The 26,146-nt window shown below is 42.1% G+C and overlaps 1 protein-coding gene across 1 annotated transcript in view; it reads right to left on the reverse strand.

Moving 5' to 3' along the window:
- The window catches only part of LOC124176860 (titin-like), a 64,505-nt gene that overhangs the window by 5,295 nt on the left and 33,064 nt on the right, over window positions 1–26,146 (reverse strand). Inside the window, exons 17-31 of the mRNA XM_046558657.1 lie at window positions 25,713–25,958; window positions 23,991–25,466; window positions 17,765–23,744; window positions 17,116–17,141; window positions 4,115–14,762; window positions 3,749–3,796; window positions 3,538–3,651; window positions 3,308–3,460; window positions 2,760–3,123; window positions 2,318–2,633; window positions 1,926–2,214; window positions 1,416–1,548; window positions 902–1,338; window positions 502–771; window positions 6–387 (exon numbers count right to left, since the gene is read on the reverse strand). Of these exons, the coding sequence (XP_046414613.1) occupies window positions 6–387; window positions 502–771; window positions 902–1,338; window positions 1,416–1,548; window positions 1,926–2,214; window positions 2,318–2,633; window positions 2,760–3,123; window positions 3,308–3,460; window positions 3,538–3,651; window positions 3,749–3,796; window positions 4,115–14,762; window positions 17,116–17,141; window positions 17,765–23,744; window positions 23,991–25,466; window positions 25,713–25,958 (20,882 nt within the window). The remainder of the gene's footprint in view (window positions 1–5; window positions 388–501; window positions 772–901; window positions 1,339–1,415; window positions 1,549–1,925; window positions 2,215–2,317; window positions 2,634–2,759; window positions 3,124–3,307; window positions 3,461–3,537; window positions 3,652–3,748; window positions 3,797–4,114; window positions 14,763–17,115; window positions 17,142–17,764; window positions 23,745–23,990; window positions 25,467–25,712; window positions 25,959–26,146) is intronic.

Raw genomic sequence — 26,146 nt, forward strand, 5'->3', positions numbered from 1 at the left:
CTCACTTGAACCATTTTACCGGTACATTTGGTCTCGAGAGTTCAATGACGAATGAGGCATCTGAGTTCAGTGGTACTAGTGTAACGTCTGGTAATCTCGTTATGAAATCTACGCCAGGTTCTTCAACGGTCAATTTAGCTTTCGAAGTTTGTTCACCGACTTGGCAAGAGTATACTCCTGCGTCCGTGAGCTCTGACTTGTAAATTTTTAGCTTCTGTCTCTTGCCATCGATGGATAGTTGAACATGTTCGGAAAACTGTAATTCTTCACCGTCCTTGAACCAGCGAACTAATGCATCACCTTTAGTCAACTCAATTTCGAACATAGCTTTTTCTCCTTTAGCTATAGTGACGTCCTGCATTTTGGTGATAATTTCTGGTGGCAGTTCTGAAATTTAGAGAAAATATGAAAAATTGATGGTCATTTTAGCTTTACTTGTGTCTTAAAATAATAAATTGGAAAATGTCGTCACACGCTAAGTTGTAAAAGACAAATACTTACCAACTACGGTGACTTCTGCTGTGCATTCCTGATCTAATAAGGAACATGTGTATTCTCCTTCGTCGTGCACTGAAGTGCTTCTAATCAGAAGTTTCCTAACAGTGCCATCCTTGACAAATTCGAGTTTCTGTTTTTTCGGCTTGAGTGGTTCGCCATCCTTATGCCAACTAACTTCGGCTGTTTGCGAAGTTATTTCAACTTCAAGGATCGCTACATCACGTTCCTTCACCTCGAAGTCTTGGAGTTTCCTTACAAATTCTGGTTTCGTGGCTGTTTGAAGAATGAGCATTCAATGAGCATTAAACTATGTCGCTATGAAAGAATTAGCGTGACCTCGATATATCTATATCGAATTCGTTTTACACTTACTACTAACATAGGGGTATATCTTTATTCTCACCTCTGATCACCACAGTGCTGGATGTACTCTGTTGTTTGACAGTACACTTGTAAACGCCTTCATCTGTCGGGCTGGTTTTCTTTATATGTAATCTATGGGACCGTCCTTCCTGGATAATTTCTCTGTGGTCCATGCCACTGATTTCTTTGTCGTCGTGCCACCAAGTTGTAGAAACGGTATGTGAAGTTTCGCAAGTAAGTTCTAGCGGTCTATACTCGTCCACTTGAACGTTCTCTTCAAGGTTCTTAGTGAAAACAACTTTGTCAACATCCACGGTGATCTTAGCTCCATGCGATGTTTTCCCAACTGGATTACTGGCGATGCACTTATAATCGCCAGCATCAACTTCAGAGTCTGCATTCTTAATTTCAAGGGTGATGTTTTCTCCGTCGTAACTTTCCTTGACGTTTGAAGATGGTTCGAGGGGCTTGTTATTTCTGAAAAAATAAGCAAAGGTGTTACCGTATCAGTGCTCACGTTTGAAACATAATTACTGATGAGCTGAATCATGTACCTCAGCCATGTAATTTCCGGCACAGGATTTCCAGTGACCTTAGCTGTTAATTTGACGGAACCCTTCTCCGGAACAGTCTGTTCTTGGAACCGTTCAGTAAATAACGGTGGTTCTGGAGCACCACTTGGAGTCTCTGTAAATTATAATTACAAGGTCAATAAATTGTCGCTCCTGCTGATGAGTTTTGGATTCACAATTTGAGAGAAGAAAACAATCTATTTTAAGCATTTAAAAGCATACCCTTGTGTGAGATGCGTGGCGATTTCTCATTTGCTGGATAGATTGCATCTATAGCAGGTGCGGGTTTAAGATCTGCAGAGCTTAGAGCAGCTGTAATGTTAGCTAAGCATTTTATGCGCAGACAAATTTACTGTCCATTTATTATTGAAAACAGAAACATTCAGCGTATTTATATGCAATCAAAAACAGGTGATGGATTATTTGATTCAGTCACATGCAATCACTTCGCGCTATAACTGTGTTATTGTTGTTTTTATATTTCAGTATTACCTTCGACTGTTAACGTTGCACGCGTTTCGGCCGTTCCTCGTTCATTTTTAGCAATTACAGAGTATTCGCCTGTATCGTGCAGCTTAGGTTGGATCAAGGTCAATGTAGTGGTATCGCCATCTCGCTTAGTGGCAACTCCCTTCAGCGGTTTCCCGTCCTTGTACCAAGTAAGTTGTGGCCTTGGATTACCTATAATTTGAGTGAAGAGCACCACTGTTTCCCCTTCACGAATGACATAAGGTTTCAACGGTTCCAAGATTTCAGGTGGTTCTTTCTCGCCAGTTTGGACCTGTGCAATGTATCAATATAAATAACAAGAAATAAATTGTTACGAGGTTTGAAGTAATGAGGTTCCGTCAAAGAAGAGTGGATTATCAAGGTTGTTACGCTACCTTCAGCGGTATTTCGATGGTTGCTTCTCCCTCTCTATTCTTAGCCACGATTTTATAGCGACCCTCCTGAGTTTTCTTTACTTTCGTGATCTTCATTACGCTACAATACATGTGCATATCACTTTCGGTGACGACAGTCACGTTATCTTTTGTCGTCATTTCAGTTTCCTCGTAGTACCAAGTTATTTCCGGTTCGGGGACAGCGACTAAACGGCATTCTAGGACTACATCGTCTCCCGCATCAACGCATTTTGCCTTTGGTTTACGAGAGAAGGTTGGTGGTATACCTTCCAAGATGTCAGCAAGCGAGGATTCCCTGAAGATAAATATATCATTCGTACAATATTACTTTATTCAGGTATTTTATTTTTCATACCATTCATTTTTGAGAACCTGCCAACATTAAAGAGATTCAATAGTAGGTTTTGTACTATGTATGTACCTTGAGAGGCTTTTCCTGGATAAGCCAGTCATGTCTGATCCGTGGTCAGACAACGGTGCTTCAACAATTAATTCCGTGGTACTCGAGGCGAATCCTGCAGCGTTCTTGGCTACGCAAGTAAATGTTCCGGCATCTTCAGGGAAGACTTCACGAATAATAAGGGTCGCGACGTTATCATCGTCGTAGTAAATCTGGAAGTCTGGCGATGGTTTGATAATGGCTGTTTGACGGAACCACGTGATTTGTGGACGTGGTATTCCTTCCACTTGGCATTCAAATTGAACTGTATAACCATCTGGGGTATGTTTTGGTTGTAGTTTTTCAATAAATCTCGGTGCAGATGCCTTTTCTCCAGGGCCAGGTTCTGAAAAATTATTTTTTTTTCTTTTTTTTGAGAATAAGTGCATGGACCCGAATCCGAGTATAGTAGGGGTTGACAGATATACTTCCTTTACCACGTTTTTATGTTTGTAAGGAGCCTTACCTTACAAGGTTCACTACAAGTGGGATTGAGAATAAGTACGAAATATTTGAAACGAGGTACGTACTTTCGAAGACTGGTAACTTGTCGATTTTCTCGTGTAGTTTACGCTGAAGATAAATTGTGTACTGTGGTCCTTTGAGAAGATACTGTGCCGGCACCCAGCCTTTTTCTTCAGTTAAATGTTTTTTAACAAACCACCAGTCCGAATTGGTATGTTCTGTAAGAATAATTCAGTGTGTGTTAGAACGAGGATGATCATAAATAATTCCCGTCGGCGAAGGATTAGAGACATACCAATGATGTAAACTTTCTCTCCCTCGACCAAGTTGATGGCTTCATCAGTTTCAGCAACATATGTGCATATTGAGAACATCATGTCTCCATTTCGGACAACGTATTCCGTTTCATCTGAGAATATCATATTTGGGTCAAAGAATAGTAAGACGTATTATAAATCGGAATTTTTACTTGAATAAAGCATTTTTAGAAAAGCACGTCCACTTACCCTCTTCCGATATGTTTCCTTCTTTCGTAATACTTAGAGTTGCTTCTTCTGAAAAAAGGTAAAAAAGACGTTTCCTAATTACACCTATGTACTATTGAATGGTGAAATATCATGCAAATTCCAAGAATCACGTTATTATAACCAGATATGACTTATACCGATATGCTTTTCAATCAGTCGACTATAAATAATTGAATATTGAGTCGTTATTTGATTGTGTTAGATGTACTCACGCGCCGAAGGGATGCCAGCAGTATGTTAATAGCAATTTATATGATTCTGTATCATGCTATTGGTTTTCTGTAGCTGTAAGCATGTCTCTATGCAAGCAGATGTTCTGAAATAGAGCTATTAAATTGTTCAAACCTTCGTCGTAAGTGGATACACGTCTTCTTGGCTTCAGTTTCAAAGCTAATGATTCGTCTGTTTCCTCATACGAGTATTTTCGATCACGTTTCAATTTTAGATTTACGTCATTCTCTTCAATTTCTTCAACAGAATAAGGCCTATGCTTTTTCTTGGTTTTGCGCTTCAGAGGTAAGTTGAATTCATCAACGTCGAGTTCTTCTATACTGTACTCATCTTTGACTTCTTCCTCACTATCGTCAATAATCTCCTCAATAATCGGCCCGCCGTCATCTTCGATTTCTTGCATAATCCGAATCGTCTCTTCACCCGCTTCTTCGGAATATGTGAGTGGTCGTTGTTTTGGTTTTAGACGAACTTTCCCAGACATTGTGATGTCTTCTTCCTCGTAGGTGTTTAGAGAGATTTTGAATTCTTGTTCAACGTCCTCTTTTGTCTTTGTAGTTCGAGGTCTGAAGGTAACATTCTCGACTTCAGTTACCTCCTTAACATCTGGTCTGGGTTTTCGCTTTGGCCTGAGCTTACGTAACGTAACATCTTCATATATTTCTTCGATAGGTTTCGGTATGGTTTTAGGCGGCCGTCTTTGTATAGTAAATTCTTCAACAACTTCTTCTTCGTCTTGTATGTCTTCAATTTCTTCAAGTTTTTGTATAGTCAACTCTTCGGCCTCTTCTTCGATAGCTTTCTTCTTAGGTTTCTTGAGAGTTACGTATTGCGTGACTTCTTCGGGTTCTTTTTGTTTCACATCCTCTGGTACAGGCTTCTTGATCGTTACTTCATCACTGGCCTCTTCTTCCACAGGTTTTTTCTTCGGCTTCTTCTTCAAAGTCACCTGCTGTGAAACTTCTTCAGGTTCTTCTTGTTTTACATCATTTGGAGCACGCTTCTTGATCGTTACTTCGTCTGTGGCCTCTTCTTCTACAGCTTTTTTCTTGGGCTTTTTCTTTAGAGTTACCTCTTGCGAAACTTCTTCAGGTTCTTCCTGTTTCGCGTCTTCTGGCACAGGCTTCTTGATCGTCACTTCGTCGACAGCCTCTTCTTCGATAGGTTTTTTCTTCGGCTTCTTCTTTAGAGTGACTTGCTGCGAAACTTCTTCAGGTTCTTCTTGTTTCACATCCTCTGGCATAGGCTTTTTGATCGTCACTTCGTCGGCAGCCTCTTCTTCGATAGGTTTTTTCTTCGGTTTCTTCTTTAGAGTGACTTGCTGCGAAACTTCTTCAGGTTCTTCTTGTTTCACATCCTCTGGCATAGGCTTTTTGATCGTCACTTCGTCGGCAGCCTCTTCTTCGATAGGTTTTTTCTTCGGCTTCTTCTTTAGAGTGACTTGCTGCGAAACTTCTTCAGGTTCTTCTTGTTTCACATCCTCTGGGGCAGGTTTCTTGATCGTCACTTCGTCACTGGCCTCGTCTTCTACAGCTTTTTTCTTGGGCTTTTTCTTCAGAGTTACCTCTTGCGAAACTTCTTCAGGTGCTTCCTGTTTCGCGTCTTCTGGCACAGGCTTTTTGATCGTCACTTCGTCGGCAGCCTCTTCTTCGATAGGTTTTTTCTTCGGCTTCTTCTTTAGAGTGACTTGCTGCGAAATTTCTTCAGGTTCTTCTTGTTTCACATCCTCTGGGGCAGGTTTCTTGATTGTCACTTCGTCACTGGCCTCGTCTTCTACAGCTTTTTTCTTGGGCTTTTTCTTCAGAGTTACCTCTTGCGAAACTTCTTCAGGTTCTTCCTGTTTCGCGTCTTCTGGCACAGGCTTCTTGATCGTCACTTCGTCGGCAGCCTCTTCTTCGATAGGTTTTTTCTTCGGTTTCTTCTTTAGAGTGACTTGCTGCGAAACTTCTTCAGGTTCTTCTTGTTTCACATCCTCTGGCATAGGCTTTTTGATCGTCACTTCGTCGGCAGCCTCTTCTTCGATAGGTTTTTTCTTCGGCTTCTTTTTTAGAGTGACTTGCTGCGAAACTTCTTCAGGTTCTTCTTGTTTCACATCCTCTGGGGCAGGTTTCTTGATCGTCACTTCGTCACTGGTCTCGTCTTCTACAGCTTTTTTCTTGGGCTTTTTCTTCAGAGTTACCTCTTGCGAAACTTCTTCAGGTTCTTCCTGTTTCGCGTCTTCTGGCACAGGCTTCTTGATCGTCACTTCGTCGGCAGCCTCTTCTTCGATAGGTTTTTTCTTCGGTTTCTTCTTTAGAGTGACTTGCTGCGAAACTTCTTCAGGTTCTTCTTGTTTCACATCCTCTGGCATAGGCTTTTTGATCGTCACTTCGTCGGCAGCCTCTTCTTCGATAGGTTTTTTCTTCGGCTTCTTTTTTAGAGTGACTTGCTGCGAAACTTCTTCAGGTTCTTCTTGTTTCACATCCTCTGGGGCAGGTTTCTTGATCGTCACTTCGTCACTGGCCTCGTCTTCTACAGCTTTTTTCTTGGGCTTTTTCTTCAGAGTTACCTCTTGCGAAACTTCTTCAGGTTCTTCCTGTTTCGCGTCTTCTGGCACAGGCTTCTTGATCGTCACTTCGTCGGCAGCCTCTTCTTCGATAGGTTTTTTCTTCGGCTTCTTCTTTAGAGTGACTTGGTGCGAAACTTCTTCAGGTTCTTCTTGTTTCACATCCTCTGGGGCAGGTTTCTTGATCGTCACTTCGTCACTGGCCTCGTCTTCTACAACTTTTTTCTTGGGCTTTTTCTTCAGAGTTACCTCTTGCGAAACTTCTTCAGGTGCTTCCTGTTTCGCGTCTTCTGGCACAGGCTTCTTGATCGTCACTTCGTCGGCAGCCTTTTCTTCGATAGGTTTTTTCTTCGGCTTCTTCTTTAGAGTGACTTGGTGCGAAATTTCTTCAGGTTCTTCTTGTTTCACATTCTCTGGAACGGGTTGCTTGACCGTCACCTCTTCCTGAGTTTCTTCCTCCACAGATTTCTTTTTCAGTTTTTTTGGCAGAGTTGCTTCTGACGAAATTTCTTCAGGCTTTCCTTCTTTTATTTGTTCTGAAACAAGTTTCTCAACTGGTGCTTCTATTTTAGTCTCACCTTCGACAGGCTTTTCTTGAGGTGTTTCATTTGACGTTATTTCTTTTTCAGGCTCTTCAGGTTTTTCTGGGGTAGTAGTGGGTGCAGGCTTTGACTTCTTTGAAATTTTTTTCTTTTTAGTCGATTCTTCGAAATCATCTACTGGATGCTTCTTCGTTGGTTCAGCCGTATCATCTGGGAGCCCTTCTACATCTTCGGTATCAGGTTTGTTTTTCAGCCAGCCCTTCAACTTGATAGTTTCTGGTTCGTCTTCAGGCTTATCAGAGGCTGGTATTCTAAATGTAACATCTGGTTCTTCCTCTGGGGTATCGGATTTGGGTTTTCCTTTTATTAAAGGAATCTGTTCAGTATCTTGATCTGGTTTCGTTTTCTTTCGTTTTGGATGCTGCGTTTTTTCAGGTTCGGGCTTAGGTTTTGCAGGGTGTTCAATTTCGTCAGAAACATATTTTTCGATCAGTGGGTGCTCGAAATCGAGTGGATTGAAATCGTCATGTTCTAATGTCGTATGCGGTTCAGTTGTTTCCTCCCGAGTTATTCTTTCTGTAGGTTTCTCTTTAAGAGGCTCTTTCTTTATTTCTTTGGTATCTTCAACAATTTTTTCTGGTATCTGCTTCAATTTTATTTCGTCGATTTCTGGTTCTTCTGATGTCAAAATTTGACCCTTACCGACACGTAGTGGTTGAGGCTCTTCTGACTTTTCCTTTGGTTTCTTCGGTTGACGTTCGTAGATAGATTTATCCTCAATCTCTTCTAACGGAACTTTCTTCAATTCTTCAAATTCCTGATCTAATCTCTCGAGGTCTATCTCGTTTTTTTCTGTGAATTTCACTTTCTTTTGTTTTGTTTTTAACACTCTAAGTGCCTCTTTCGTATTTCTGGACAGAATTCCACATTGAACTGGATTTTCTTCGAAGGTATCTATTTTTGGTTTTTGTAATTGGGGCGGATAATCATCTATAAAAGTAATTCGACTACGAAGAAGTATTTTTGGAATCACCACGCCCTTTGATTCCTTCTTTTTGGGTATTGCTGCCTTTTTTAATTTAATTGTTGCGAATTGAGGCTGTTCATCTTCTGGTTGTGAAAATTTCAATTTCGTTGGTTGGTTTACTTGAGTTCGTTCGATTTTTTGCGGCACTAATTTTTGTAGCTTTGGAAGCTGAGTTTTCCTTTCAGTTTTTGATCTGGGCTCCCACTGAATCTTTTCCGGCATTGGCTCGAGAACTGGTCTTTCGTATGGTTCTGGTTCAACCCATTCAACATCCTCTTTCTTTGGAGATGTTTTCTTCTTTTTCTTTTTCAATACTTTTTTAGTCGGAAGTTCTTCAGAAGGCTTGATAATTTCTTCACCATGAAGTTTCTCTGGTTTTTCCGTAACGGGCGCTTCAGAAGACTTTTGTTCCCTGTCAGTAGCCTTTCTGTTGTCTTCCTTCGTCACAGTTGCTTTTGAAATAACCGCTTCGACAACTTCTACTCTATTAGGCTGCTCTTCAACTGGCACCGCTATTTCTTGATCAGGTTTCTTGTCTTCAAACAATTCTAGTGCTGACGTTCCAAGAATAACCTCAGTTGTCTCAATACTCTCTTTGGGAACAATATTTTCCGTAGCTTGTTCTTCAGTCGGTTTTTCAGTTGTGATACTCTCAACAACTTCAGCAGGCTGCTCCATCTCCGATGCTTTAGGTTTTTTCGTTTTCTTGGGCGCTTTCTTAACAGGGACTTCAGTGATTTTGACCTTATCAGGCTGTTCTTCAATTGGCATAGCTGTTTCTTGGCTCGGTTTTTCGTCCGTGGGTAGATCTTGAGTAGACGTTCCCAGAATAACCTCAGTTGTTTCAATACTTTCTGTGGAGAAAATATCTTCCGAAGCTTGTTCTTCCGGTGGCTTTTCAGTTGTAACATCCTCAACAACTTCAGCAGACTGCTCCACTTCTGCCGCTTGAGGCTTTTTCGTTTTCTTGGGCGCTTTTCTGATGGGAACTTCAGTGATCTTGACCTCATCGGGCTGTTCTTCAACTGGTATGGCTGTTTCTTGGCTCAGTTTTTCGTCCTCGGGTAATTCTTGAGTAGACGTTCCCAGAATAACCTCAGTTGTTTCGATACTCTCTTTCGGAAGCATATCTTCCGTAGCTTGTTCTTCAGTTGGCTTTTCAGTTGTGATGCCCTCAACAATTTCAACAGGCTGCTCTATCTCCGATGCTTTAGGTTTCTTTGTTTTCTTGAGCGCTTTGTTGACAAGAACTTCAGTGATCTTGACCTCATCGGGCTGTTCTTCAACTGGGAGGGCTGTTTCTTGGCTCAGTTTTTCGTCCTCGGGTAATTCTTGAGTGGACGTTCCCAGAATAACCTCAGTTGTTTCGATACTTTCTTTCGGGAGAATATCTTCCGTAGCTTGTTCTTCAGTTGGCTTTTCAGTTGTGATGCCCTCAACAACTTCAGCAGGCTGCTCCATCTCCGATGCTTTAGCTTTCTTCGTTTTCTTGGGCGCTTTCTTGATAAGGATCTCAGTGATATTGACCTTATCAGGCTGTTCTTCAACTGATATGGCTGTTTCATGGGTCGGTGTTTCACCCTTGGGTAATTCTTGAGTAGACGTTCCCAGAATAATCTCAGTTGTTTCGATACTCTCTTTTGGAACCATATCTTCCGTAGCTTGTTCTTCGGTCGGCTTTTCAGTTGTAATGCCCTCAACAACTTCAACAGGCTGCTCTATCTTTGAAGTTTTAGGTTTCTTCGTTTTCTTGGGCGCTTTCTTGACAGGGACCTCAGTGATCTTGACCTTATCAGGCTGTTCTTCAACTGGCGTAGCTGTTTCATGGCTCGGTTGTTCATCCTCGGGTAATTCTTGAATAGACGTTCCCAGGATGATCTCAGTTGTTTCGATACTCTCTTTCGGGAGCATATCTTCGGTAGCTTGTTCTTCGGTCGGCTTTTCAGTTGTAATGCCCTCAACAACTTCAACAGGCTGCTCTACCGCTGAAATTTTAGGTTTCTTCGTTTTCTTAGACGCTTTTCTGACAGGAACTTCAGTGATCTTGACCTCATCAGGCTGGCTTTCAACTGGAATTGCTGTTTCTTGGTTCGGTTTTCCATCCTCGGGTAATTCTTGAGTCGACGTTCCCAGAATAATCTCAGTTGTTTCGATACTTTCTTTCGGGACAATATCTTCCGTAGCTTGTTCTTCCGTTGGCTTTTCAGTTGTAACGTCCTCAACAACTTCAACAGGCTGCTCCACTTCAGACGCTTTAGGCTTCTTCGTTTTCTTGGACGCTTTTCTGACAGGAACTTTAGTGATTGTGATCTTATCAGGCTGAACTTCAACTGGAAAGGCTGCTTCTTGACTCGGTTTTTCGTCTTCAGGTAATTCTTGCGTAGAGGTCCCAAGGACGACTTCAGTTGTCTCGATACTTTCTTTCGGAAGAATATCGTGTACAGCTTTCTCTCTGCACGGCTGTTCGAAAATCATATCTTCAGCAACTTCTGAAGGCTGCTTTTCCTTAGAGGTTGTTGGCTTCTTCTTTTTATCAGGAACTCTTATCGCTTCTACTTCTGTAGTTTGGACGGTTCTCTCATCTTCGACAGCAGGCTTCGCCTTTTCTTCGGCGGGTTTCTCGATAACAATTTCTTCAACGACTTCATCTGGAACGCCATCGTCTCGGATAATAGCCTTTTTCTTCTTGACAACCTTTCTTGTTGGGGTCTCTATGATTTCCACGATTTGTTGTTCCTCCATCACTGTTGTCTCTTCGACTGGTTTTTCAATGACTTCTTCAATAACTTCTTCAGGCGCACCTTCCTTGGTTGGCTTCTTCTTCTTTTTGATTGTTTTCGTTGTTGGAGTTTCAATCGTTTCAATAATCTCCTCTTCTTCAACAACCGTCTTTTTGGTTGGCTTTTTCTTTGGTGCCTTCTTTACATCCACTTCTGTGATTTGGACGGTTTCCTCATCTTCGACAATCGGTTTTGCCTTTTCTTCGGCAGGTTTCTCGATAACGATTTCTTCAACGACTTCATCTGGAACGCCATCGTCTCGGATAATAGCCTTTTTCTTCTTGATAACCTTTCTTGTTGGGGTCTCTATGATTTCCACGATTTGTTGTTCCTCCATCACTGTTGTCTCTTCGACTGGTTTTTCAATGACTTCTTCAATAACTTCTTCAGGCGCACCTTCCTTGGTTGGCTTCTTCTTCTTTTTGATTGTTTTCGTTGTTGGAGTTTCAATCGTTTCAATAATCTCCTCTTCTTCAACAACCGTCTTTTTGGTTGGCTTTTTCTTTGGTGCCTTCTTTACATCCACTTCTGTGATTTGGACGGTTTCCTCATCTTCGACAATCGGTTTTGCCTTTTCTTCGGCAGGTTTCTCGATAACGATTTCTTCAACGACTTCATCCGGAACGCCATCGTCTCGGATAATAGCCTTTTTCTTCTTGATAACCTTTCTTGTTGGGGTCTCTATGATTTCCACGATTTGTTGTTCCTCCATCACTGTTGTCTCTTCGACTGGTTTTTCAATGACTTCTTCAATAACTTCTTCAGGCGCACCTTCCTTGGTTGGCTTCTTCTTCTTTTTGATTGTTTTCGTTGTTGGAGTTTCAATCGTTTCAATAATCTCCTCTTCTTCAACAACCGTCTTTTTGGTTGGCTTTTTCTTTGGTGCCTTCTTTACATCCACTTCTGTGATTTGGACGGTTTCCTCATCTTCGACAATCGGTTTTGCCTTTTCTTCGGCAGGTTTCTCGATAACGATTTCTTCAACGACTTCATCCGGAACGCCATCGTCTCGGATAATAGCCTTTTTCTTCTTGATAACCTTTCTTGTTGGGGTCTCTATGATTTCCACGATTTGTTGTTCCTCCATCACTGTTGTCTCTTCGACTGGTTTTTCAATGACTTCTTCAATAACTTCTTCAGGCGCACCTTCCTTGGTTGGCTTCTTCTTCTTTTTGATTGTTTTCGTTGTTGGAGTTTCAATCGTTTCAATAATCTCCTCTTCTTCAACAACCGTCTTTTTGGTTGGCTTTTTCTTCGGTGCCTTCTTTACATCCACTTCTGTGATTTGGACGGTTTCCTCATCTTCGACAATCGGTTTTGCCTTTTCTTCGGCAGGTTTCTCGATAACGATTTCTTCAACGACTTCATCTGGAACGCCATCGTCTCGGATAATAGCCTTTTTCTTCTTGATAACCTTTCTTGTTGGGGTCTCTATGATTTCCACGATTTGTTGTTCCTCCATCACTGTTGTCTCTTCGACTGGTTTTTCAATGACTTCTTCAATAACTTCTTCAGGCGCACCTTCCTTGGTTGGCTTCTTCTTCTTTTTGATTGTTTTCGTTGTTGGAGTTTCAATCGTTTCAATAATCTCCTCTTCCTCAACAAACGTCTTTTTGGTTGGCTTTTTCTTCGGTGCCTTCTTTACATCCACTTCTGTGATTTGGACGGTTTCCTCATCTTCGACAATCGGTTTTGCCTTTTCTTCAGCAGGTTTCTCGATAACGATTTCTTCAACGACTTCATCAGGAACGCCATCGTCTCGGATAATAGCCTTTTTCTTCTTGATAACCTTTCTGGTTGGGGTCTCTATGATTTCCACGATTTGTTGTTCCTCCATCACTGTTGTCTCTTCGACTGGTTTTTCAATGACTTCTTCAATAACTTCTTCAGGCGCACCTTCCTTGGTTGGCTTCTTCTTCTTTTTGATTGTTTTCGTTGTTGGAGTTTCAATCGTTTCAATAATCTCCTCTTCTTCAACAACCGTCTTTTTGGTTGGCTTTTTCTTTGGTGCCTTCTTTACATCCACTTCTGTGATTTGGACGGTTTCCTCATCTTCGACAATCGGTTTTGCCTTTTCTTCGGCAGGTTTCTCGATAACGATTTCTTCAACGACTTCATCTGGAATGCCATCGTCTCGGATAATAGCCTTTTTCTTCTTGATAACCTTTCTTGTTGGGGTCTCTATGATTTCCACGATTTGTTGTTCCTCCATCACTGTTGTCTCTTCGACTGGTTTTTCAATGACTTCTTCAATAACTTCTTCAGGCGCACCTTCCTTGGTTGGCTTCTTCTTCTTTTTGATTGTTTTCGTTGTTGGAGTTTCAATCGTTTCAATAATCTCCTCTTCTTCAACAACCGTCTTTTTGGTTGGCTTTTTCTTCGGTGCCTTCTTTACATCCACTTCTGTGATTTGGACGGTTTCCTCATCTTCGACAATCGGTTTTGCCTTTTCTTCGGCAGGTTTCTCGATAACGATTTCTTCAACGACTTCATCCGGAACGCCATCGTCTCGGATAATAGCCTTTTTCTTCTTGATAACCTTTCTTGTTGGGGTCTCTATGATTTCCACGATTTGTTGTTCCTCCATCACTGTTGTCTCTTCGACTGGTTTTTCAATGACTTCTTCAATAACTTCTTCAGGCGCACCTTCCTTGGTTGGCTTCTTCTTCTTTTTGATTGTTTTCGTTGTTGGAGTTTCAATCGTTTCAATAATCTCCTCTTCTTCAACAACCGTCTTTTTGGTTGGCTTTTTCTTTGGTGCCTTCTTTACATCCACTTCTGTGATTTGGACGGTTTCCTCATCTTCGACAATCGGTTTTGCCTTTTCTTCGGCAGGTTTCTCGATAACGATTTCTTCAACGACTTCATCCGGAACGCCATCGTCTCGGATAATAGCCTTTTTCTTCTTGATAACCTTTCTTGTTGGGGTCTCTATGATTTCCACGATTTGTTGTTCCTCCATCACTGTTGTCTCTTCGACTGGTTTTTCAATGACTTCTTCAATAACTTCTTCAGGCGCACCTTCCTTGGTTGGCTTCTTCTTCTTTTTGATTGTTTTCGTTGTTGGAGTTTCAATCGTTTCAATAATCTCCTCTTCTTCAACAACCGTCTTTTTGGTTGGCTTTTTCTTCGGTGCCTTCTTTACATCCACTTCTGTGATTTGGACGGTTTCCTCATCTTCGACAATCGGTTTTGCCTTTTCTTCAGCAGGTTTCTCGATAACGATTTCTTCAACGACTTCATCAGGAACGCCATCGTCTCGGATAATAGCCTTTTTCTTCTTGATAACCTTTCTTGTTGGGGTCTCTATGATTTCCACGATTTGTTGTTCCTCCATCACTGTTGTCTCTTCGACTGGTTTTTCAATGACTTCTTCAATAACTTCTTCAGGCGCACCTTCCTTGGTTGGCTTCTTCTTCTTTTTGATTGTTTTCGTTGTTGGAGTTTCAATCGTTTCAATAATCTCCTCTTCTTCAACAACCGTCTTTTTGGTTGGCTTCTTCTTCGGTGCCTTCTTTATATCCACTTCTGTGATTTTAACGGTTTCCTCATCTTCGACAATCGGTTTTGCCTTTTCTTCGGCAGGTTTCTCGATAACGATTTCTTCAACGACTTCATCTGGAACGCCATCGTCTCGGATAATAGCCTTTTTCTTCTTGATAACCTTTCTTGTTGGGGTTTCTATGATTTCCACAATTTGTTGTTCTTCCATAAACGTGGTTTCCTCTATTGGTTTCTCAATCACCTCTTCAACTACCTCTTCAGGAGCATCATCTTGAATTGGTTTCTTTCTTTTTTTGATCGTTTTCTTTTTTGGAGTTTCAATGATCTCAACGATTTCTTCGTCCTTAGTAACAAGTACTTCCATCTGTGTAATATGACTTTCCGTTATTTTCCTGAATTGTTGCAAAGGCCCTAGGGGTATAAGTATGGTGAATCTGCCCTCCAAAGATATTCAAATGACACTCAGACGGATTCGTAGGTACCAATAAAATAATAAGAACCTGAAATTTTTAGATCCTTAACTCAATCGGTTTTTGAGAATAATCAAAACATGTAAAAACAGAAAAAATCTTTTTTCTCAGGATTGACTGAACCAATTGATTCAAATTTTCAACATGCCTTGTGGACTGATAATAGCTTCTAGAAAAACATTAAAAACTGTACAGCTTGATAAGATCCTTAAAAAAATTGTTTTGTCGCTAATTTCCAATTTTAATCATGATACAATTTTGGCACAGTTATGAAACTATTATTTTTTCAAACCTTATCCATCTACCTACAACACCGCGGTATTTAAAAATTTTCAAAAATAGTACGCCGTAGTAGAAAAAAAATAAGAACCACTTTTCGGTCCAAACAATGAATTCATTCATATGTTTTGAGCTTTAACTTTGTTATTTTAACGCCCATTCGTAGAGTCAATTATTTCATCCTCAAACCAACAATTATTTTTTTTCCAAAGTCAAAAACTACAACAGACAAATAATAATAATGAGTAAGTAATTTCAACAAATATTTATAAGAACAGCTTTTTATTATAAAATTCGATTATTCATATAATTTCACTAACTTGAAACATAGATATAATTAACAATTATCGAGCTTGAGTGATTATTGAGAAATGTTTGAAAGAAATACAACTTTTGAAAATTTTGGAAAGTCAATGCTCAGTGAGATAACATATATATATATATATATATTTATTTTATTAAGCTCATAAGATGTCTTAATCAAAGACAATAAATGAAAAATTTTGCATTTGCTTTAAATTGTTAAAAAAAGTTTCTGGTACTCCTAAACGCTTATTAACAGATCAAGACATTTTTGAGTTTTCAATCACATTTCATTTTGTTTTTTCTATTGGAGATACCGTCTGTCGCAATTGTCGATTGGAGTTGTACAAAGAAAAGGAAAATTGATTCTGTTGCGAGTGGATCGTGTTTTGTAGATGAATTGAAATCAGCTGTCAGTGAAATATTAGACAAGACAGAGTCCAGTTTGTCACAGATAACATTATCTCGATCAAGTTCGGATGATCCGTCTTCAAGAGCGAACATCACATCTACAGCCAAGAGTGCAGAGTATATTGAAGTACCAATCAAAAGAACTATTTCAACTCATAAGTGCTGTTGTCTTTGTCATAGTACTGATGATGTAACAATGATTCCTCAATACGCTCGAATGCAATCATTCATTAAACGGCGAGTTTACATTTCGGATGGAAATTGATGCTATTGGACTCATTTAATAAATAAACATTTTTATGAAGATTAAGAGTTTATTCTAATTGGACTACAATTTCATGTTCAGAAGTAACTAATATGATGAAAAACTTCACTGTTAAATGTGATTCTACATTACTAGACAAAATGGACAATTATCATGTGTCAGATGAGAAACTCCATCTCTTAACGAGCTTGAAATGGGAAAACGTAATTGAGTTGCAGAATTTGCTATCAACAATGAGAGACACTGACGCTCGAATAACTCAAAATCGATAATTGTTAATTATATTAAGGTTTCAGGTTAGTAAAAATATATAAATAATCGAATTTCATAATAAAACGTTGTTCCTAGATATATTCGTTAAAATTACTTACAGATTATTAATATTTATCTTTTGTCATTTTTGACTTTGGCAAAAAAAAAATTCTCAATGTTTTGAGTATGAAATAATTAATTCTATGAATAGGCGTTAAAATAACAAAGTTAAAGCTCAAAACATATAAATAAATTCAATATTTGGGCCGAAAAGTGGTTTTTATTTTTTTCTACTATAGCGTACCTTTTTTAAAAATTTTGAAATACCGCAGTGTTGTAGGTAAATGGATAAGGTTTGAAAAAATAATAGTTTCATAACTGTGCCAAAATTGTATCATGGTCAAAATTGGAAATTACAAACAAAACAATTTTTTTGAAGGATCTTATCAAGCTGTACAGTTTTTAATGTTTTTCTAGAAGCTATTATCAGTCCACAAGGCATGTTAAAAATTTGAATCAATTGGTTCAGTCAATCCTGAGAAGAAAGATTTTTTCTGTTTTTACCTGTTTTGATTATTTTCAATAACCAATTGAGTTAAGGATCTGAAAATTTCAGGATCTTATTATTTTATTGGTACCTACGAATCCTTCTAAGTGTCATTTGAATATCTTTCGGGGGCAGATTCACCATACTTATACCCCTAGGGCTTTTCTTACCTCTAAATTGGTAGACTTACCTTACGAAGAACTTCCTCAGATTCACCTGAAAAACATCAACCATCAATTATTATTACATGATATCTCGTAACCGTGAATTGCTGTTGAAATACTCAGCATTAAATATTCGGGATGTTTTCATGATTATACTACATACGTTTTTTTCATTAATGAACAATTATCTTTGAAGAACGTTGTTTTCGGATAGTGTAAAGTACAACAGCATTATAGTAAATTTGACCTGTAACCGCAGAGAAAATGTACCGAGAATCGCCGAAAGTACGTTGTCCACAATCATTGCAAACCTTAGTTGAAATTTTTTAAAGTGGCTAGTATACCTATCAAAATCACATGCAAATTACGTATCAATATGTTGTGGAAGCAATGTCGCATGATCTTAAATTCTTAAGTATGAATAAATTCCTAATATGATATATTTCTAGTTTCTAATTGTTCTAGATTTATTGATACGCGCATATAATGATCGCTTTGTGAAGATCACACAACCGAAATTGATATGTCGTGTATGTCACGGTGTCATGTCCCGAAGATCTTCGCTAGCAAGGTCTGGCCAAATAGTTTTGCATCCATCATACACATGAATTCAACAGACGAAAATTAAGTGTATTCCGAATGAGTAGATTTGGAAGGTTTTGACAAGTTTCTTACCTTTTGTTCTCTGATCAACGTCTTTGAGTAGTGTTGGTTTTGTGTGTTTCAATTTTTTGTGTGTGAGTGGTATTGTGTCTTCAGGAATCTCAGTTACTGTTGTAACCGGCTCTTTACCTTCTTCTTCGATAGTTGTTTCTTCAGTAATTTGTTTTTTATTGCCTTGTGTTACTTTACGACGTTTTTTAGTGATTTTTTTGGGCTGCCCTCCTTCAGTTACTATTTCACTTACTCTAACTTCTTCGTGAATTTCTTCAGTGACGGCTGGTTTCTCTCCCTCAGGGAACTTGTTTGAAAGAGGTGTTGTTTCGTCAACGAGCACTTCTTCAACTGCCCTGACCGTAGTGATCGGCTCTCGGCCTTCTTCTTCGACTGTTCTTTCTTCAGTGATTATCGGCCTTTCTTTTCCACGTTTCTTTATGATCTTCTTCAATATAATCTTTTTTGGTTTCTCGTGAGGGGAGTCTTCAGTGTACTTCGTTGTAATGATATCAACTGATTCCGTAACATCCTCATCTCGAGGAGCAAAATCGAGAGGTTTGTCATCGAGCATTTCTGAATCTTTGGGCTCATCAGATTTTTTCCAGGGCTTGAGTTTCACCGACTCTACCTCTTCTTCGGGTTTTTCACCCTGTCGACTCTTGAGTTTTATATCAGGTATCGCTTCAGATTCCTCTTTTTTGGGAGTTCCGGGGACGATCAGAATGGATTCGTTATCTTGCTCTGGCTTTTTTGGAGCACGCTTAGATTTCCTCTTATTCGGTATCTTGGGCTGCGATCCCTCTTTTTCCGGACTTGAAAGGGGTTCCTTGTCTTCCAACTCAGGTTCATTAAACTCAATATCGTAAGGTTCGAAAGGAGAGAGTGCCGGCTGATCACGATCTTTGGTATCTTTCGTCTTTTTATCTGGTTTAACTTTCGTTTTAGGTACCAATTGCGATTCTTCCGGCTGAATGGGTGTTTTCTTGTCAACTTTCTTTAGAGATATTTTGTCCTCCTCAATTTCTTTTCTAGGAGGTACCTTACCTTTCCCAATTTTGAGCTTGTCAGGCTTATCTTCTTCTGCAACGTTTGGTTTAGGCTTGCGCTCATAGACAGATTTGTCTTCAATTTTCTCCAAGGGAACTTTTTTAAGTTGGTCGAATTCCAAGTCCAGCTTTTCTAATTCCGTCAACTCTTTATCATCTGGTTTTCTTTTCTTGTGTTTTATCTTCTTAAGCTTCAAGGCATCTTCAACATTACGTGATAGAATACCATTTTGAATGTAATTGGGTTCGATAGTTGCGATCAAGGGATACTGTAGACTTGGAGGCCACTCGTGATCTATGATGCGACTACGTAATAAAACTGTCGGAAGTTTGACCTTCTGTTTTTCATCTCTTGATTTTTTAGTAGTAGGCGTCTTTTTCAGCTTGACTTGGGCAAATAAGGGTATTTCTGGTGCAATGACTTTCGGCCTGAGCGGCTTTTGTTCAGTGATTTCAATCTTCATCAACTGCGGTTTTAGATTTGCTTTGAGCAACTCCATATCTATGATCTTATCAGCTGGTATGTTGGCTGACTTTTTGACTTTCTTTTTCGTAGTCGGTTTCTGCTTGCCTTTGGGTTCATCAATTGAGAGAGGTTGAGTGGCCTCGTCAACCGTATCTTCAGGTAGTTCGACACTAACGACGACTGGTTTTTTGCCTTCTTCTTCAACAGTCGTTTCATTTAAGATTCGTTTATGACCATCTCGCATTATCTTACTACGCTTTTTGATAACTTTCTTGGGGCGACCTTGCTCAGTCACTGTTTCAGTTACCTTAATTTCTTCATGAATTTCTTCAATGATCTTCGGTGTATCTTGTTCAGAAGTTGGTTCGAGAAGATGCGTCGATGGTCCGTCGTCGGGGGCTTCATCAATTGCGGTAACGATGGTATTTGGTTCCTTGCCTTCTTCTTCGACAGTCAATTCTTCTGTAACTTGTGGCTTACCTTTGCCTCGTTTCCGAACAATCTTCTTCTTGGTTATCTTTTTCAGTGGTTTGTCGGGTGAATCTTCAATGTACTGTGTCGTTATAGTATCAACAGATTCTGTAACGTCATCATCCCGAGGAATAAATACAAGAGGTTTGTCATCAGATGTTTCCGCTTTTTCAGGCACGTTAGCTTTTTCCCAGGGCTTAAGATTGATCACCTCAGGCTCTTCTTCAGGCTTTGCACCCTGTCGGCCTTTAAGTACGATGTCAGTATTTTCTTCAGGTTCCCTTTTCATCGGAGTCCCGGAAATAATTGGAATGGTCTCGGCATCTTGGTGCGGTTTCTTTGAAGCAGGTTTGGATTTCTTTTTTACTGAGAGCTTGGGTTTAGATTCATCTGTTTCAGGACTTGAAACAGGTTCTCTTTCTTCCATTTCAGGCTTGCTAGATTCGACGTCATAAGGTTCGAAAGAAGAGACTTCCGGCTGATCACGATCTTTGGTATCTTTCAAGTTTTTAACTGGTTTGTCTTTCTTTTTAGTTACGAATTGTGACTCTTCCGGCTGGATGAGTGCTTCTTTATCAACATTCTTCAAAGATATCATTTCATCCGCAATTTCTTCTCTGGAAGGTACCTTACCTTTCCCAATTTTGAGTTTGCCAGGCTCACTTTTTTCTGCGGACTTTGATTTGGGTTTGCGCTGGTAGACAGATTTATCTTCAATTTTTTCCAAAGGAACTTTTTTGAGTTCGTCGAATTCCAAGTCCAGCTTTTCCAATTCCGTCAATTCTTTATCAGATGGTTTTCTCTTCTTGTGTTTTATCCTTTTGAGCTTAAACGCATCTTCGACAGTACGTGAAAGAATACCATTTTGTATGTAATTCGGTTCAATCTGTGTGATTACTGGATACTGAACAGTTGGAGGCCATTCGTGTGCCGTGATACGGCTACGCAACAAAACTCGTGGCATGTTAGTTTGACCACTTTTATCTTGCGGTTTCCTCGGGATGAGTACTTTTTTCAGTTTGACCTGAGCAAATAGAGGTACTTGTTGTAGACTTATTTTGGGCTTCACCGACGTTTGCTCTATCACTTCAATGTTGATGGGTTGTAGTTTCTTTGATGCTGTCTTGGGAACTTTCTTCAACTGTGTACTAGATTCTGCGGTGAAGGATGGATGATTAAGATCATGAATTTCATTTGCAGGTACCTCAACAACTGTAGTGACTGGTGCTTTTCCTTCTTCGTCAACGGTAACTTCCTCCGTGACCTGTTGCTTCTTGCCCTTCCGCTTGATGATGCGTTTCTTGACAACCGTGCGAGGTTTACCTTCATGAGTTACTTCTTCCGTGACTGTGACTTGTTCGCAAGTTTCCTCACGTTCGACGGGCTCTGCTCGCTCTGCAGCAGGTAATTCCTCGGTCGTTTCGTCGAATGTCACTTCTTCCACCGGTTTTTCAGTTACGGTCGTGACTGGAGCTTTTCCGTCTTCTTCGACAGTCACCTCCTCAGTGACCTGTTGCTTCTTGCCCTTTCGCTTGACAATGCGTTTCTTGACAACTTTACGAGGTTTGCCTTCATGAGTTACTTCTTCCGTTACGGTGACTTGTTCGCGAGTTTCCTCACGTTCGACGGGCTCTGCTCGCTCTGGAGCAGGTAATTCCTCGGTCGTTTCGTCGAATGTCACTTCTTCCACCGGTTTTTCAGTTACGGTCGTGACTGGAGCTTTTCCATCTTCTTCAACAGTCACCTCCTCAGTGACTTGCTGCTTTCTGCCCTTCCGCTTGACAATGCGTTTCTTCACAACCTTGCGAGGTTTACCTTCATGAGTGACTTCTTCCGTTACGGTAACTTGTTCGCGAGTTTCCTCACGTTCGACGGGCTCTGCTCGCTCTGGAGCAGGTAATTCCTCGGTCGTTGCGTCGAATGTCACTTCTTCCACCGGTTTTTCAGTTACGGTCGTGACTGGAGCTTTTCCGTCTTCTTCGACAGTCACCTCCTCAGTGACCTGTTGCTTCTTGCCCTTTCGCTTGACAATGCGTTTCTTCACAACCTTGCGAGGTTTACCTTCATGAGTGACTTCTTCCGTTACGGTGACTTGTTCGCGAGTTTCCTCACGTTCGACAGGCTCTGCTCGCTCTGGAGCAGGTAATTCCTCGGTCGTTTCGTCGAAAGTCACTTCTTCCACCGGTTTTTCAGTGACGGTCGTGACTGGAGCTTTTCCATCTTCTTCAACAGTCACCTCCTCAGTGACCTGCTGCTTTCTGCCCTTCCGCTTGACAATGCGTTTCTTCACAACCTTGCGAGGTTTACCTTCATAAGTGACTTCTTCCGTTACGGTGACTTGTTCGCGAGTTTCCTCACGTTCGACAGGCTCTGCTCGCTCTGGAGCAGGTAATTCCTCGGTCGTTTCGTCGAAAGTCACTTCTTCCACCGGTTTTTCAGTGACGGTCGTGACTGGAGCTTTTCCATCTTCTTCAACAGTCACCTCCTCAGTGACCTGCTGCTTTCTGCCCTTCCGCTTGACAATGCGTTTCTTCACAACCTTGCGAGGTTTACCGTCATGAGTGACTTCTTCCGTTACGGTGACTTGTTCGCGAGTTTCCTCACGTTCGACGGGCTCTGCTCGCTCTGGAGCAGGTAATTCCTCGGTCGTTTCGTCGAAAGTCACTTCTTCCACCGGTTTTTCAGTGACGGTCGTGACTGGAGCTTTTCCGTCTTCTTCGACAGTCACCTCCTCAGTGACCTGTTGCTTCTTGCCCTTTCGCTTGACAATGCGTTTCTTGACGACTTTACGAGGTTTGCCTTCATGAGTTACTTCTTCCGTTACGGTGACTTGTTCGCGAGTTTCCTCACGTTCGACGGGATCTGCTCGCTCTGGAGCAGGTAATTCCTCGGTCGTTTCGTCGAATGTCACTTCTTCCACCGGTTTTTCAGTTACGGTCGTGACTGGAGCTTTTCCATCTTCTTCAACAGTCACCTCCTCAGTGACCTGCTGCTTTCTGCCCTTCCGCTTGACAATGCGTTTCTTCACAACCTTGCGAGGTTTACCTTCATGAGTGACTTCTTCCGTTACGGTGACTTGTTCGCGAGTTTCCTCACGTTCGACAGGCTCTGCTCGCTCTGGAGCAGGTAATTCCTCGGTCGTTTCGTCGAATGTCACTTCTTCCACCGGTTTTTCAGTGACGGTCGTGACTGGAGCTTTTCCATCTTCTTCAACAGTCACCTCCTCAGTGACCTGCTGCTTTCTGCCCGTCCGCTTGACAATGCGTTTCTTCACAACCTTGCGAGGTTTACCGTCATGAGTGACTTCTTCCGTTACGGTGACTTGTTCGCGAGTTTCCTCACGTTCGACGGGCTCTGCTCGCTCTGGAGCAGGTAATTCCTCGGTCGTTTCGTCGAAAGTCACTTCTTCCACCGGTTTTTCAGTGACGGTCGTGACTGGAGCTTTTCCGTCTTCTTCGACAGTCACCTCCTCAGTGACCTGTTGCTTCTTGCCCTTTCGCTTGACAATGCGTTTCTTGACGACTTTACGAGGTTTGCCTTCATGAGTTACTTCTTCCGTTACGGTGACTTGTTCGCGAGTTTCCTCACGTTCGACGGGCTCTGCTCGCTCTGGAGCAGGTAATTCCTCGGTCGTTTCGTCGAATGTCACTTCTTCCACCGGTTTTTCAGTTACGGTCGTGACTGGAGATTTTCCATCTTCTTCAACAGTCACCTCCTCAGTGACCTGCTGCTTTCTGCCCTTCCGCTTGACAATGCGTTTCTTCACAACCTTGCGAGGTTTACCTTCATGAGTGACTTCTTCCATTACGGTGACTTGTTCGCGAGTTTCCTCACGTTCGACAGGCTCTGCTCGCTCTGGAGCAGGTAATTCCTCGGTCGTTTCGTCAAAAGTCACTTCTTCCACCGGTTTTTCAGTGACGGTCGTGACTGGAGCTTTTCCATCTTCTTCAACAGTCACCTTCTCAGTGACCTGCTGCTTTCTGCCCTTCCGCTTGACAATGCGTTTCTTCACAACCTTGCGAGGTTTACCGTCATGAGTGACTTCTTCCGTTACGGTGACTTGTTCTTGAGTTTCCTCACGTTCGACGGGCTCTGCTCGCTCTGGAGCAGGTAATTCCTCGGTCGTTTCGTCGAAAGTCACTTCTTCCACCGGTTTTTCAGTGACGGTCGTGACTGGAGCTTTTCCGTCTTCTTCGACAGTCACCTCCTCAGTGACCTGTTGCTTCTTGCCCTTTCGCTTGACAATGCGTTTCTTGACGACTTTACGAGGTTTGCCTTCATGAGTTACTTCTTCCGTTACGGTGACTTGTTCGCGAGTTTCCTCACGTTCGACGGGCTCTGCTCGCTCTGGAGCAGGTAATTCCTCGGTCGTTTCGTCGAATGTCACTTCTTCCACCGGTTTTTCAGTTACGGTCGTGACTGGAGCTTTTCCATCTTCTTCAACAGTCACCTCCTCAGTGACCTGCTGCTTTCTGCCCTTCCGCTTGACAATGCGTTTCTTCACAACCTTGCGAGGTTTACCGTCATGAGTGACTTCTTCCGTTACGGTGACTTGTTCTTGAGTTTCCTCACGTTCGACGGGCTCTGCTCGCTCTGGAGCAGGTAATTCCTCGGTCGTTTCGTCGAAAGTCACTTCTTCCACCGGTTTTTCAGTGACGGTCGTGACTGGAGCTTTTCCGTCTTCTTCGACAGTCACCTCCTCAGTGACCTGTTGCTTCTTGCCCTTTCGCTTGACAATGCGTTTCTTGACGACTTTACGAGGTTTGCCTTCATGAGTTACTTCTTCCGTTACGGTGACTTGTTCGCGAGTTTCCTCACGTTCGACGGGCTCTGCTCGCTCTGGAGCAGGTAATTCCTCGGTCGTTTCGTCGAATGTCACTTCTTCCACCGGTTTTTCAGTTACGGTCGTGACTGGAGCTTTTCCATCTTCTTCAACAGTCACCTCCTCAGTGACCTGCTGCTTTCTGCCCTTCCGCTTGACAATGCGTTTCTTCACAACCTTGCGAGGTTTACCTTCATGAGTGACTTCTTCCGTCACGGTGACTTGTTCGCGAGTTTCCTCACGTTCGACGGGCTCTGCTCGCTCTGGAGCAGGTAATTCCTCGGTCGTTTCGTCGAAAGTCACTTCTTCCACCGGTTTTTCAGTGACGGTCGTGACTGGAGCTTTTCCGTCTTCTTCGACAGTCACCTCCTCAGTGACCTGTTGCTTCTTGCCCTTTCGCTTGACAATGCGTTTCTTGACGACTTTACGAGGTTTGCCTTCATGAGTTACTTCTTCCGTTACGGTGACTTGTTCGCGAGTTTCCTCACGTTCGACGGGCTCTGCTCGCTCTGGAGCAGGTAATTCCTCGGTCGTTTCGTCGAATGTCACTTCTTCCACCGGTTTTTCAGTTACGGTCGTGACTGGAGCTTTTCCATCTTCTTCAACAGTCACCTCCTCAGTGACCTGCTGCTTTCTGCCCTTCCGCTTGACAATGCGTTTCTTCACAACCTTGCGAGGCTTACCGTCATGAGTGACTTCTTCCGTTACGGTGACTTGTTCGCGAGTTTCCTCACGTTCGACGGGCTCTGCTCGCTCTGGAGCAGGTAATTCCTCGGTCGTTTCGTCGAAAGTCACTTCTTCCACCGGTTTTTCAGTGACGGTCGTGACTGGAGCTTTTCCATCTTCTTCAACAGTCACCTCCTCAGTGACCTGCTGCTTTCTGCCCTTCCGCTTGACAATGCGTTTCTTCACAACCTTGCGAGGTTTACCGTCATGAGTGACTTCTTCCGTTACGGTGACTTGTTCGCGAGTTTCCTCACGTTCGACGGGCTCTGCTCGCTCTGGAGCAGGTAATTCCTCGGTCGTTTCGTCGGAAGTCACTTCTTCCACCGGTTTTTCAGTGACGGTCGTGACTGGAGCTTTTCCGTCTTCTTCGACAGTCACCTCCTCAGTGACCTGTTGCTTCTTGCCCTTTCGCTTGACAATGCGTTTCTTGACGACTTTACGAGGTTTGCCTTCATGAGTTACTTCTTCCGTTACGGTGACTTGTTCGCGAGTTTCCTCACGTTCGACGGGCTCTGCTCGCTCTGGAGCAGGTAATTCCTCGGTCGTTTCGTCGAATGTCACTTCTTCCACCGGTTTTTCAGTTACGGTCGTGACTGGAGCTTTTCCATCTTCTTCAACAGTCACCTCCTCAGTGACCTGCTGCTTTCTGCCCTTCCGCTTGACAATGCGTTTCTTCACAACCTTGCGAGGTTTACCGTCATGAGTGACTTCTTCCGTTACGGTGACTTGTTCGCGAGTTTCCTCACGTTCGACGGGCCCTGCTCGCTCTGGAGCAGGTAATTCCTCGGTCGTTTCGTCGAAAGTCACTTCTTCCACCGGTTTTTCAGTGACGGTCGTAACTGGAGCTTTTCCGTCTTCTTCGACAGTCA

The sequence above is a fragment of the Neodiprion fabricii genome, chromosome 2 (genome assembly GCF_021155785.1).
Source record: "Neodiprion fabricii isolate iyNeoFabr1 chromosome 2, iyNeoFabr1.1, whole genome shotgun sequence".
NCBI classification, from domain to species: Eukaryota; Metazoa; Arthropoda; class Insecta; order Hymenoptera; family Diprionidae; genus Neodiprion; species Neodiprion fabricii.